The 14,703-nt window shown below is 42.4% G+C and overlaps 1 protein-coding gene across 1 annotated transcript in view; it reads left to right on the top strand.

Moving 5' to 3' along the window:
- The window catches only part of thsd7ba (thrombospondin, type I, domain containing 7Ba), a 154,395-nt gene extending 139,987 nt beyond the window's left edge, over nucleotides 1-14,408 (top strand). The window contains exons 25-31 of the mRNA XM_053627859.1: nucleotides 283-478; nucleotides 3,013-3,186; nucleotides 3,299-3,394; nucleotides 6,308-6,390; nucleotides 8,093-8,291; nucleotides 12,246-12,333; nucleotides 14,203-14,408. Coding sequence (XP_053483834.1) covers nucleotides 283-478; nucleotides 3,013-3,186; nucleotides 3,299-3,394; nucleotides 6,308-6,390; nucleotides 8,093-8,291; nucleotides 12,246-12,333; nucleotides 14,203-14,284 — 918 coding nt within the window. The 3' untranslated portion in view covers nucleotides 14,285-14,408. The remainder of the gene's footprint in view (nucleotides 1-282; nucleotides 479-3,012; nucleotides 3,187-3,298; nucleotides 3,395-6,307; nucleotides 6,391-8,092; nucleotides 8,292-12,245; nucleotides 12,334-14,202) is intronic.
- Nucleotides 14,409-14,703: the final 295 nt, after the last annotated feature.

Genomic DNA, 14,703 nt, shown 5'->3' on the forward strand with positions numbered 1-14,703 from the left:
TATTTGGAAGAGGGCGGGGTTTGTGTGATTTTTTTTCAGAAGGATAAGAATGAGGGTGTGGCGTATGTTGAACGCTGTCGGCTGTTGCGTCACTCTGACTTCCTGTTACTAAAAGAAATACGTCAACATAATCATAATCATCAAAATCAAATCAGGGCCATTTCATGGGGACTTACAGCGGTCGAAGATTAATAAAATATTCAGCTGTAAAGTGTGAAATGAAAAAGTACATTAAATGTTTTTATTGTTAGTACTGACAGCATGTTTTGTTGCTGTCCTCAGGGTGCTGAGTGCGGGGACGGCGTGAGACGCAGGAACGTATCATGTGTTGTTCACTGGGGTCATTGGCCCGAATCGGCTGGACCGAGACCTGATGTCCATGCTCCAGCTGCCCTGGTGGAGGATGAGAAATGCAACGAAGACTTCAGGACAAAGAATGAGCCGGAACTGCAGCAGCCATGCTTCGTTCCCTGCCCAGGTATACTGACACTACAGCTAAACCCTGACTTCCTGCCGAGGTATACTGACACTACAGCTAAACCCTGACTTCCTGCCCAATTATACTGACACTACAGCTAAACCCTGACTTCCTGCCCAGGTATACTGACACTACAGCTAAACCCTGACTTCCTGCCGAGGTATACTGACACTACAGCTAAACCCTGACTTCCTGCCCAATTATACTGACACTACAGCTAAACCCTGACTTCCTGCCCAGGTATACTGACACTACAGCTAAACCCTGACTTCCTGCCCAGGTATACTGACACTACAGCTAAACCCTGACTTCCTGCCCAGGTATACTGACACTACAGCTAAACCCTGACTTCCTGCCCAGGTATACTGACACTACAGCTAAACCCTGACTTCCTGCCCAGGTATACTGACACTACAGCTAAACCCTGACTTCCTGCCCAGGTATACTGACACTACAGCTAAACCCTGACTTCCTGCCCAGGTATACTGACATCTCTTTTCAGGTGGTTAAGGCCAGTGCTCAAACACGATTGCTGTAACCGTATGGGAAACACCGTTGACTTATCCGATTATCTGTGTAACCCGACTCTGAATACGAGGATCTTTCCCCATGTAAATATCGAAATAGCTTTTGAACGTAAGTCTCAGACTCGGACTATGGCACATTGAATGGAGATTAGTGGGACTCAGTATTATTTAGCAGCTTATTATTATTCTCAAAAAAATAGTCAAGTCTACATCCTTCTTAAAGTAAAAGTTTCATACAAGTGCTTGTTTAGGACTAATCTCTCAGTCAGAACCCCTCTAGCTTCTGAAACGCTGGATGAAAATTAATGGGGAGTCGTTTTTACATTGCTCATGCTAACTAGCTAAATCCCTGATGATTAAAGGAACAATCCACCCTCAACTATTTGCGTATTAATCTTTATAATCAATGTGATCATCCACAGCATCCAAGATTTATCTCGTCATGAAATTCTGAGTTCTTTCATTGTCTAACCTCTCACAGGAATAATGAAAATACACTGCCTTGCACCAAATTCGCACCTGTGTTTCATGCTGGAGTTTAACTTTAACAACGCTAAGAAGGTTAGCATGATTTGGGTTGAAGAGTACTTCAGGAAAATTGAGTACAGGTGACATTTGCGCTACTTTAGCTCCTCAGTAAGGAGTAAAAGTGTAAGGTCACTTTCTTGTGAGACTGTGTAGAGCTGAACTTGGGAACATGGAGAATAATAAGCACAGAGACGGGCGCTAATAAGCGTCCCGGCTTTCGGATGGAAGGAATGAACTGGATGAGCTGTCTTGCGTAAGTGTCACTCTGAATTTGCTCTTCACTGCGGGTTATCGGGGTGGAGGGCGTCGATATCTGACCTTCAGCTACGCCGTAAAGAAAGTCCTAAACGTATCATCAGACAGGCGCATAATTACCTCTAGTCTCTTGTCAGGCGGATAAGGTCAGCGCTCAAGCACATGATTGCTGTAACTGTGTGGGTATTACTGTACGCTCTTCATCTCCATGTTCTGCTGCTTAATATTGTGTTTTAGAAGATGCTAATTCAGCTGACGGTGAAAGGAAACCAGTGGAGTTTAGCTAGAATGAATCAGTTTTAGCTTTCTTACTAATTTATTATGATCAAAGTTAGCATTTTTTTTTTTAAGTGAATTGTTCTTCAAAGTAGTGTACAGGCTAATTTTCACAATCCTAGGATCTAAGAAATGTTTGTATTTAATTAGTTATTTATATAGTTCCTAAACGCGATGAAAACACGTAAAGGAGTGTGCTAACTCAGCTGATATCATGTGTTAGCGCTGATATTATTAGCATTGCACTTTAGGGGTGTTTATAGATATAATTTGCAGCTTATTTCCCAGTTTTATGTATTCGTAAATGAAATGTATTTCAGTCTGGTTTGCAGAAATGTGGTAGGAGCGGATCAACACTATGCTAATGTAACCAGTGGCCCGCTCTTTCATTTAGAAAGATGAGGAAAACATTTACGAATGGGGAAATCCAAGCAAAAGAAGAAAACCGAGCGAGCACCAAATGGTGGACTTCGATACAGTTGTGAAACAGATGTTGCTTTTTGAAGAACTGTGTGAAAGTCTGGTCGTTAAGTACACTCAGTAATTAACTGGAGAACAGGACGTAGGTGTGTGTTAGAGTTCAGATGAGCTAGAGAATTTGGACTGGGAGTTGGACATGTGGCTCCATTGTTCTGTCCATGCGGTAAACGAAGCCGACGTACCACTGAGGAACCACTCGGGTTAAATCTCTGAATGGTCTTGGCTCTGGGCGATCTTGCTGTTCTCCTGAAGTCGTATAACCTCATCATGAGCGCTACTGTTAATCCCAAAGAGAATCACAGCTGAGCTGGTGGATGTTTTTTTTTAAAAATTTTCCTCACATCATCCATAATCTCTGGAATAGTGTTTCAGAGAACATGAACACTCTATAGCTGTCTTTAAATCCAGATTGAAAACATAATTAAAAACGTATGTCGCGTATAACATACGATAATGTTTCGGCTGTAGGCGACTGTCACCTGACAGACTGGTCGTCATGGAGCTTGTGTCAGCTGACGTGCGTGGAGGGGCGGAGTTTTGAGGTCGAAGGTCATCAGTCACGCTCACGAGCCGTCATCATCCAGACGCTGGAGAACCAGGAGAGCTGCCCAAACCAGGAAATCGAGACACGGCCATGTAAAGGTACAGTGCATGATGGGTAATACTCACAACCTTTAAAAAAAAAAAAAAACAATGATAAAAAAGAAACTAACAACCGTTAAAAGTCTTAACTGTCCCTCTTGGCTTGCCGTAGGAGGGAAGTGCAACAGCTACGAGTGGAAGACGAGCGTGTGGAGCGACAACGTGAGGGAGGTGTGGTGTCAACGCTCAGACGGAGTCAACGTCACAGGTAACGCCATGGCAACAACTTCAGCAATGACCTCATCTCACTACAGCTGTGCATCACATAATAATGTTATTAATAGGAGGAAGAATTTATTTTTATACTTTTAAATGCATTTTTATTGGGTAAATGAGTATAAAATTGTTAATTTCTCCATAAGTGTATAAAACATGAGAGAATTTTTGACTTTACTGTGAATTACACGTTAAAACTCATTCATTTTTACACGTTATTAGCTAATATTTTGCAATAAACCACTCCGAATTGTCAAAGTTATCATAAAATAATGAGTGGCGGTTTTGCCACTTCCTGAATTATTACCAACCATTACAACGTTCTGTTTATCTACGAACAACACCTTGTACTTTTTATCCATTTATAGTCACGTTGAATGTTTTGGCCAATGAGAGTCAATCGCTGGTAAGCCCTGCCCACACGAGAGGTTTGTGGACTGAGGATTTGTTTTGTCCATCACTACGAACCGTTTTTAACCACCTTTTATCAACACTATTATGCTTTAGCTAATATTCATATACAGTTACTGTAGATGTTATCTCAACAAGACCCTCGAAATGAAGCGACGCTGCACGATGTACAGCCTGATTCACTCAACAAATCTTTTCTAGCTAAACTTCCTTTAACAGAACGCCTTCTCTGCACGTGTGTGACGGTTACGGGCGACATGAGGTGCTACTTGAATGAAATTTAGAGTGTGTAAACAGTACATTCAGGTAGATTTTATATTATGAGCACTGTTGAATAATTGATTTCCGTGTTATACGTATCGACTGAATAAAAAATCCTGAGTAATTTCATAGCGTTTCTCTGGAGAGTCATTCGCCAACATAAATAAATAAACGCCTAATTTTTTCATTAACGCCGCGTGTCACGGCCCATGTGCTTTATATTCTTTCTCTCCTCTGGTGCTGTTTATCGATCATCAGCACACGCTTCAGTATCCACACAAACTTAATAAAACCTCACACCTTCCTTTTTATACAATAATACACACGGGAGAGAGAGACAGACAGAGAGACCGAGCCAGAGAGAGAGACAGACCGAGAGAGACAGACAGAGAGACCGAGCCAGAGAGAGAGACCAAGCCAGAGAGAGAGACAGACCGAGAGAGACAGACCGAGAGAGACCGAGCCAGAGAGAGAGACAGACCGAGAGAGACAGACCGAGAGAGACCGAGCCAGAGAGAGAGACCGAGCCAGAGAGAGAGACAGACCGAGAGAGACCGAGCCAGAGAGAGAGACCGAGCCAGAGAGAGAGACAGACCGAGAGAGACCGAGCCAGAGACAGAGACAGACCGAGAGAGACCGAGCCAGAGAGAGAGACAGACAGAGAGAGACCGAGCCAGAGAGAGAGACAGACCGAGAGAGACCAAGCCAGAGAGAGAGACAGACCGAGAGAGACCGAGCCAGAGAGAGAGTCAGACAGAGAGAAGCAGAGCGAGAGGGTGAGACAGCAGTGAGAGAGAGAGAATAGAGAGAAAGAGAGACTGGTGAGGGAACGGTTGTTTTCAGCTGCTATAACATTCAATAAAATTAGGGTGTGATGTTGAATAAATCCGAATTTATAATGAAATGTGAGGACAATCATTACGTTTTATTTACATTATGTGGGAAAATGTTTATATTTTGTCTGTCGCCATGGCGCTGCACAGAGAATGACATCATCAAGTCTGTGGGGCTGGTTGGAGAGGGGGATTGTGGGTAGTGAGTCATGGAGTGAAATACAGGTAAAAGAGCTTTTATTAATATGTGAAATAAAAATGTATAAGAGGTCGGCTTTACTTCCTGACACCTCATTAATCAGCTCCTGCGTCTGAACATTTACATTCCAGTGAGACGCCTCGTCCCTCCGAGGAACATTCATCACGTCTCCCTCGCCGTTTATCTCCTCATCACGGACACACCGGCCCTAATCACTTCTTCTCCTTCTCCTTTTCTTCTTCTTCTTCTTCTACTTATTATTATTATTATTATTATTATTATTATTATTATTATTTTCTTTTTCTTCTTCTTCTACATCTTCTTCTACTTATTATTATTATTATTCTTTTTCCTCTTCTTCTCCTTATTCTTCTTTTTCCTCTTCTTCTTCTTCTACTCATTATTCTTTTTCTTCTCCCTCTTCTTCTCCTTCTTTTTCTTCTTCTCCTCTTCTTATTATTATTCATTTTCTCCTTCTTTTTATTACTATTCTCCTTTTCCTTCCTCACCTTCCGCTTCTTGTTCTTCTTCTTTAAAATGAACGCTGATGAAACTGAGGGAAACTGAGAGAAGGGGATTCTGGGTAGTATGTCATGACAGTGAAGGAATAAATCTGACCAATCAGAACGGGGACATCGACGGCACAGTGGTGTAAACGTACAGACTTAAATATAACTGACTTTCTATTTGCAGAAAATACGGCCTTTTCTGTGCGGCGTGCTGATCAGAAGCCGTGTTTGGCCTCCAGCTCATTCGGCAGCTCTGACAACACGTTTATACGGTTATCAGTGGCACAGGGGCGTAATGGGCTGGTGAGAGAGGGGGATTGTGGGTAATGACTCGTGCTGTGAATAAAAGGTAAAGGGAGGAAATGGGCTCCTTCTAATACATAAAATTCAATCCTGATTCTCACAGCTTTTCCCCCCCGATTTTCTGAATTAGAGAGAGTTTGTAACAGCAGAGAGGAGGATTATGGGTATGGGATGTAAGATTAACGTTCTTTAGAGGTGATTGTTGACATGGCAGTAATGGCTAATTTAAAACAGGCAGATGAGAAGGAGGGGATTGTGGGTAGCTTTGTCTTGCCATGAGTAAGACGAGCAAAGCGTTTATTTCTGCCCCTGATCCATTAGCTCTGACAGCACGTTTATCTCGGTATCAGTGGAAATAATCTTCTTTCTCATGTTTCCTCTTGTTAAAGGTGGATGTTTCGCGGTGAACAAGCCGACGAGTGTGCGTCACTGCCATCCTCCCTGCACTAAACCCTTCTCTCACTGCAAACAGGTCATCTTCTACTCTCTTCCCCACGTATCTACTGTTCTCTCCACACTACGTCTTTTTACGTTCATTCAGTAAATCCCCTAAAACCTGTCCCCGAGTCCAAACACAAGCACATCAACAAGCACACACACACTCAGTGACACTCAGCTTGTCAATTAATCAGGTTTCAGTATCGGTATCGGAAAAGAAAACGGGTTATCGTAGCAATTTTGTATTTAAAAAAAGAATGAATAAAATGCAATATAAAAGAACAAAATGTCATGTTTTATATTATTTACAGTGGTGCTTGAAAGAATTTTCTAGATATCTGCATGAATATGACCTAAAACATCATCAGATTCCATCACAAGTCCTAAAAGTAGACAAAGAGAACCCAATTAAACAAACGAGACAAAAATATTATACTCGAGCGTTTATTTATTGAGGAAAATGATCTGATATGACATATCTGTGAGGGGGAAAAGTATGTGAACGTCTAGGATTAGCAGTTAGTCTGAAGGTGAGATTAGAGTCAGGTGTTTTCAGTCAGTGGGATGACGATCAGGTGTGAGTGAGTGAGCGCTCTGTTTTATTTAAAGAAGTGAGATCTATCAGAGTCTGATCTTCACAACACGTGTTTGTGGAAGTGTATCATGGAACAAACAAAGGAGATTTCTGAGGACCTCAGAAAAAGAGTTGTTGAAGCTCATCAGACTGGAAAAGGTCACAAAACCTGCACCACAACAATATATAGCATGTTAACGAGAAAAATGCTGCATGAAAATATCTTATACCTTTTTATCTTTATATATATATATATATATATATATATATATATATATATATATATATATATATAAATATATCTCATTATTCATTATTTATGATGTATAGCACATGTTAACAATAAATCCTTTGTAAACAATAACGTTATATAAACAATAAAATGTGTGATGTCATTAGCGGAATGAGCGGGGTGTAACGATGCGGTGATGAACGAAATAAATCTCATCAGCGTTATTGTTCTGATTGTTCAGAGGAAATTCAGCGCAATAGAATTTACATAATGGCAGTAACTGCACTGAAATGAACAGAAAGAAATGCAGTGAACGTCCATCAGAGCCCAGGGCACGGGCCCGCGGCGGCGTGGCGTGGCATGGCGTGATGGCTTCGGTCGTTTTGTGTTCAGCGCGGTGTTAGAGTCGGTGTTAATGCGTTAATGAGTGTGGTGTAGTTAGGGGTTCTCTGGAAGCTGAAGCTGAGATAATTCGGAATAAATGACTCAAACAAATAAGCCTCGCCTTATCATCCTTCCCCAGACCAAGCACACTGTGGTTATAAATGCACTTTAGAATTATGTTAAATAAAGAAATAAATAGGATTAAAGCATTACATGTGTGGCCATTTTTCCCCTTCTGTAAGCGTTATTACAAAACAAAATAAATCACATCACACATTTTGTGCGTGTTCAATCAGCTGAATGTTTCATAAACGCGTTTTTTTACAAGTATTTTGAACATTATTTAATGAATATAAAACAATTCAATGTCATGTAACGCTGTAACGCAATACCTAGCTGTATTCATTACATAATTGAATTAATTAAATGTTTACGTTATTTGGAATGAGTTATTGGAGCATTCAGTTATATATCGTTTATTAACACACACACACACACACACACACACACACACACACACGCACACTGAAGTTGTGTTTCCTGCAGAGCGGAGTGTGTGGCTGTGAGAAAGGCTACACGGAGGTGATGAACACACACGGCTTCCTGGATTACTGCACCAGGACACCTGGGGGCGCCGGAGACACCCGGAAGGCCGACGTGAAGAGTAGCTCAGGGAGGGTGAAGCCGGGCCCGTCCCAAATCCACGACTTCTTCGGCGAGTGGTCACTACAGGCCATCAGCCCAGGTAATAATAATAATAAGTTTGTTTACATAGCACATGACATCGGTTTAAGTATAGCCAGGACATGTTTGATGTCTAACGTTTCAAGGTGAATAACAAGGAAGGGATGCTTACAGATTCCTATTTTATCTTTCTGCCTGCGATCAGCAGCCAATCAGAGCACTGCAGCAGCTGGGGTCATAACCAATCCCCAAGCTAGGCATGTATACAGCAGGGACATCCTTTTGTATCGGCATCACATGACCGAGAGAGAGAGAGAAAGCGCTTGGAAAATAAAAATAAAATGCACTTAGATCAAGAACTACATACATGCCATTAGTCTCATAAATAAAGAAATTGCATGGATTTAAAAGTTAATTAATTTCAGTAAGTAGCTAGAGAGATAGATAGAGAGAGAGATGGAGAGAGAGATGGATAGATAGAGAGAGATGGAGAGAGAGATGGAGAGAGAGAGATGGAGAGAGATGGGATGGAGAGAGAGAGATGGAGAGTGAGATAGAGAGAGCGATAGAGAGATGGAGAGATAGAGAGGGAGAGAGAGATGGGGAGAGAGATAGAGAGAGAGAGATGGATAGAGATATATATAGAGAGAGAGATGGAGAGATAGAGAGGGAGAGAGAGATGCTAGAGAGATAGATAGAGAGAGAGATGGATAGATAGAGATATAGAGAGAGAGATGGGGAGAGAGATAGAGAGAGAGAGATGGATAGAGATATATATATAGAGAGAGATGGAGAGATAGAGAGGGAGAGAGAGATGGAGAGATAGAGAGGGAGAGAGAGATGCTAGAGAGATAGATAGAGAGAGAGATGGATAGATAGAGATATAGAGAGAGAGATGGGGAGAGAGAGAGAGAGATGAATAGATAGTGAGATGGAGAGAGAGATAGATAGAGAGAGATGGATAGATAGAGAGAGATGGGGAGAGAGATAGAGAGAGAGAGAAATGGATAGATAGAGATATATATATATAGAGGGAGAGAGATGGAGAGATAGAGAGGGAGAGAGAGAGATGGGAGAGAGATAGATAGAGAGAGAGATAGAGAGAGAGATGGGGAGAGAGAGATGGAGAGATAAAGATATAGAGAGAGAGATGGGGAGAGAGAGATAGAGAGATGAATAGATAGAGATATATATTGAGAGAGAGATGGAGAGAGAGAGAGATAGATAGATAGAGAGATGGGAGCGAGAGATAGATAGAGAGATGGGTAGATAGAGATATATATAGAGAGAGAGATGGAGAGAGAGATAGAGAGAGAGAGAGAGAGAGAGGGGTGGATAGATAGATAGATAGAGAGATGGATAGATGGAGAGATAGATAGCATGAGAGAGAGAGATAGAGAGAGATAGAGAGAGAGAGATGGATAGATGGAGAGATAGATAGTGTGAGAGATAGTGTGAAAGATGGAGTGAGAGATAGTGAGAGATAGATCAGTAAATACAAATGACAGAAAGTAAATACAGTCTCAGTTGTTTTCAGTGTTCTTTAAGGCACAAAATCAGAGGTTACAGGTGAAGGCTGTCGGAGTGAGTGAGGGTTATCTTCACGCTGATATACGGCAGACGTCTGTGCGGTGTTTACGTCTGTGCGGTGTTTACGTCTGTGCGGTGTTTACGTCTGTGCGGTGTTTCCGTTTGTGCGGTATTTCCGTCTGTGGGGTTTTTACGTCTGTGCGGTGTTTACATCTGTGTGGTGTTTGTCTGTGGGGTGTTTACATCTGTGGGGTGTTTATGTCTGTGTGGTGCTTACGTCTGTGTGGTGTTTGTCTGTGTGGTGTTTACGTCTGTGGGGTGTTTCCTTCTGTGTGGTGTTTGTCTGTGTGGTGTTTACGTCTGTGTGGTGTTTACGTCTGTGGGGTGTTTCCGTCTGTGCGGTGTTTACGTCTGTGCCGTGTTTACGTCTGTGCGGTGTTTACGTCTGTGGGGTGTTTACGTCTGTGAGGTGTTTCCGTTTGTGCGGTGTTTTCGTCTGTGGGGTGTTTATGTCTGTGTGGTGTTTCCGTTTGTGCGGTGTTTCCGTCTGTGGGGTTTTTACGTCTGTGTGGTGTTTACGTCTGTGCGGTGTTTACGACTGTGGGGTGTTTGTCTGTGCGGTGTTTACGTCTGTGGGGTGTTTACGTCTGTGCGGTGTTTACGTCTGTGCGGTGTTTACGTCTGTGCGGTGTTTGTCTGTCCGGTGTTTCTGTCTGTGCGGTGTTTCCGTCTGTGGGGTGTTTCCGTCTGTGCGGTGTTTGTCTGTGCGGTGTTTGTCTGTGCGGTGTTTACGTCTGTGCGGTGTTGGTCTGCGCGGTGTTTCCGTCTGTGCGGTGTTTGTCTGTGCGGTGTTTCCGTCTGTGCGGTGTTTCCGTCTGTGCGGTGGTTGTCTGTGCGGTGTTTCCGTCTGTGTGGTGTTTCCATCTGTGCGGTGTTTACGTCTGTGCGGTGTTTACGTCTGTGCGGTGTTTGTCTGTGCGGTGTTTATGTCTGTGCGGTGTTGGTCTGCGCGGTGTTTACGTCTGTGCGGTGTTTACGAGGCTGAAAGACGGAGGCTGATCTAGAACTCTGTTTAACACGCCGTCGTTTAGGGAACACTTTCACTCCACAGTGATTTGTATGCACTGTACTGTGAAAGACAGAGCTGCTTTACTGTTAGCTTTAGGCTATTCTTGATTAGATCTAAATTTAGCGTCGGGTTCCACGGCAGCTTCGTGTCCTCCATCTTCCAGCAGCTCTGAGTTTACTGCAGCTCAGTGATTTACATGACAATGAAATGTTCCAGGTTGTGAATGTGTGTACAATTACAGTAATTACAGATTAAAATATCGGCTCAGAGGTTCACAATCAATCAAAATGGCTTCCTTAGTTCTGTAAGATCCACAGCCAGCAGTTTAGCGTGTCTAAATCATCACACACTCGCCTCTAAATACATGATTTATCCCAGTAACGCTATTCGTACACTTTTAACACACAAACCCCGCCTTCGATATTTAGACCACGCCCCCTCTCTGAGTCTCGTGCTGGTGAATCAGTGGCAAGATCCTTAAAGAACCCTTCAAGAACTCTTGAGCGTACTCACCCTGTGAATACACGCAGTGTGTGGGATTACTGGATAATTAGGGCTTCCAAAAATGGTTCTACATAGAACCTGATAGGGAAACACTCTGTTTTATGGTTCTACATAGTAGAACCATTAAGTGTTCCCCCAATGTGCTTCACATACGAGTACTTAATAGTTATTGTCAGAGCCATAAAATTTACACTCTGAACCCTGAGGTCTGTGTAGAACCGTACAACAGTGTTTCTCTTATAGAAAGGGTTCCAAGTAGAACCCTCTGTAGAAGCAATTATCCAAGGAACTTTTGAAGAACATTTTTTTCTTCTTTTTTCCTAAGCGTATACCAAGTACCAGGATAGCTAAATGGGTGGGTTCTGGGTCATAATGGACAAAAATCTGGAATTTGTACCGCACACTTTCCCAGTACAGACATACACCACAGAGAAGCTTTAAGGGTTCCTCCAGAAGAACATCCAATCAATATTTACATGCTTGGAAAGTTTAGCACCTTTAAGGTGAAGGAAAACTTTTAGGAAGCTTGTCGGAAAGCTTAAAATTACAGCGCCACCTCTGACTGTTACACAGCGCTGACACTGGAGACTCCTTCCGTAAACGTTACACAAACCCATTTCTCCTTACAGAGAACGTCACCATATCATTTTAAATCATTTTACATAGAATGTCGCAGACGTGAACGAGCCGTTACTATAGAAACGATAACGTGTCAGAACGAGCGCATTGATATAGATCTACACTACTGTCAGAGCTGCTGTTATAGAGAATTAATCAACACCTTCTGACCAATCAGGATCCAGGATTCAGCAGCGCCGTGGTGAAATTGTTTATAATGTTGTAATTTGTGATAATATAACATGGTGCCGTTTGTTGAGGTGTGTGTGTGTGTGTTGTGGTGCGTTTGTACAGATGGACGGATAAAGATGTGGGTGTACGGAGCCACGGCCGGAGGCTTCATCCTCATCCTCTTCATCATCACTGTGTCCTTTCTCTTCTGGTATGTATGAGGTTCTAGTAGGAACGTAACATAATGTGTGAAATGTGAAAAGAACCCGATGTCTGCGATACGGTGGAACACACAGAGAGAATGAAGGCTTGAGAATATTAATAGCACTTCTTATCTGATTTGATAATGATTGTGTGTGTGTGTGTGTGTGTGTGTGTGTGTGTGTGTGTATGGGTGATTACCATATTGGTTGCATGCTCTAGTGCTCTTGGCAGTGAAGTGGTGAGGAGAACTTTGAAATGTGGCATGTTACTGCCACCAAGTGGGACAGCAGAGAGCCTGAAGACAAAAATGAACCTGAATTTAACCACACCGTGTCAGGTTCAGTTATACAACCGAAAAATAAACCAAGACCTTCTCAATCAACATCATCAGCAGTAGATCATGCATGAAGACAAGGAAAGATCTTCAGGAGCCAAGGAATAATGTGTAATTAAAGGAGGATCCCTACTACAGAAAGTGTACATGTTTGTAGGGTTCTTTGGTCCTTCTTGTGAAAGGTTGATTGAGGTGAAGTGATTGTAGAACTTCCATGGATCATGGTGGAGCTCATAGGGTCACCAGTGTCTTAATGAACCAAACTTTAGATGTTATTTACTGGAAATATAGTGTCAGTACATGTGGGTTTTATGGCTCTAACAGGTTCGGACAATTTATTTGTCAGGGTGAGAGAACAAAGGATTAGAGAAACATGAAAGATGATGAAAACCTTGAATGCTTGGAATATAGGACTCTGGGGGCATTGGGGACATAATGACTGAGAACATAAGGATCATGAAATATAGGTCCCTGGCAGTGTAGGACTCTGGGAACACATAATAGACAGAATATATAGCCCTAAGAACACAACACAGTGAAAACACATGAGCCTGGGTTTCTCAAAAAATTAGGCCATGAGAACAGGAAGAAACAGGAGACCGAGAACAGAGAGTTCGGGAAACATAGGAAACTGAAAATGTAGGGCTCAGGGAACATAGGATCATGAGAACATAGGACCATAAAGAACATGGGACCAGGAGGGTTATATGGCTGGAGTTATAGGACACATCTGGAAATATAGACCCTGGTGAACATAGGTACATGGAAACAAGACTCTGGAGCTAGGGTTCTTGGGAATATAAGACCCTGAGGACACGGGGAACTTTGAACTATGAGCATAGGAACCTGAGAATATAAGACCTAAGTATATAGGACCATGAGTATATGAGTTACTGGGGACAGAGGCCTGCTACCACAGGTCTCAGGATCGGGGAAACTGGGAACGTAGGACCCTGAGAACAGAGAGCACTGAGGTCATAGCACCCTGACAGTATAGGATTCTGGTTGCAGAAAACTTCAGGGTCTGGAAATATAGAGCCATGAGAACATAGGACCCTTGTTGTTCCATGGGCTCTGGGATAACATCCTGAGACCATGGGGTTCTGAGAACATCAGACTGGATACATTATTACAGATTACTAATACTTTATTATTACACACTTTCATGTTACATTTGTAAACTAAGCACTCAGACATTTCTCACATGGATGTACGCCTGTAGTGCATTATGGGTAAGAGTAAAATAAACACTGAGCTTTGGTCACTGAGAAAAAAACACTTTACGAATGCTTAAATACATACTGTAAAATATCATCTATATATATATAATATCAATCTGTATGACTATGAAGAAGTTCCATTTGAATGGTTTGTAGCAGTTTGGACATTTTATATAATTGTTAATATTCCAGGAAGGACACTGTAGAGCAGTTTCTTTCCAAAAACTGATCCTCTCATTCTCTCACTCGTTCTTAACTAGAGAATTCTTTTCACTAGCTTCTGTAGCTGACGTTTTCTATCTCGGATATTTCTCTCTTTCAGCAGTCGACCAGTTAAACAGAGTAACTCCCCTCCGCTGCAGAAAGCACTGTCTCTGGCCTACGATGGAGACGTGGACATGTGACAGACCCTACAGAGAACCAGGAGCTCGCCCTGGACCACGGGGAGCGTCTCAGATCGGGAGATCTTCACAAATCCCAGAGAACGTTGGGGAATTTGGAGCAAAGTGTGTTTTTGTAACTTTTAGTTTTGACATTCGAGCAGGACGAGCCTTTTTATCTCGGGATCTTGGGTATGTTCTCACCGTGTGGATCTCTTATCGCGGGGTGGGGGGGGGGGGGGATTTTACAGGAGAACAGTGGAAGAACTTCAGTCTCTATTCGCACAAACAAACCAATGGTCACTGACTGATGAGGAAACAAAAACACAACAGACTACTACACTACTATGCACTATATTAGTGCTTTCTTCAATTATCTTTTTTTTTTTTTTTCAAACTGGTTTTTAGTGTTTTTTGTTTTGTTTTTTTCATCGTGATGCAGC

Source organism: Ictalurus furcatus, chromosome 6 (genome assembly GCF_023375685.1).
Source record: "Ictalurus furcatus strain D&B chromosome 6, Billie_1.0, whole genome shotgun sequence".
Taxonomy (NCBI): domain Eukaryota; kingdom Metazoa; phylum Chordata; class Actinopteri; order Siluriformes; family Ictaluridae; genus Ictalurus; species Ictalurus furcatus.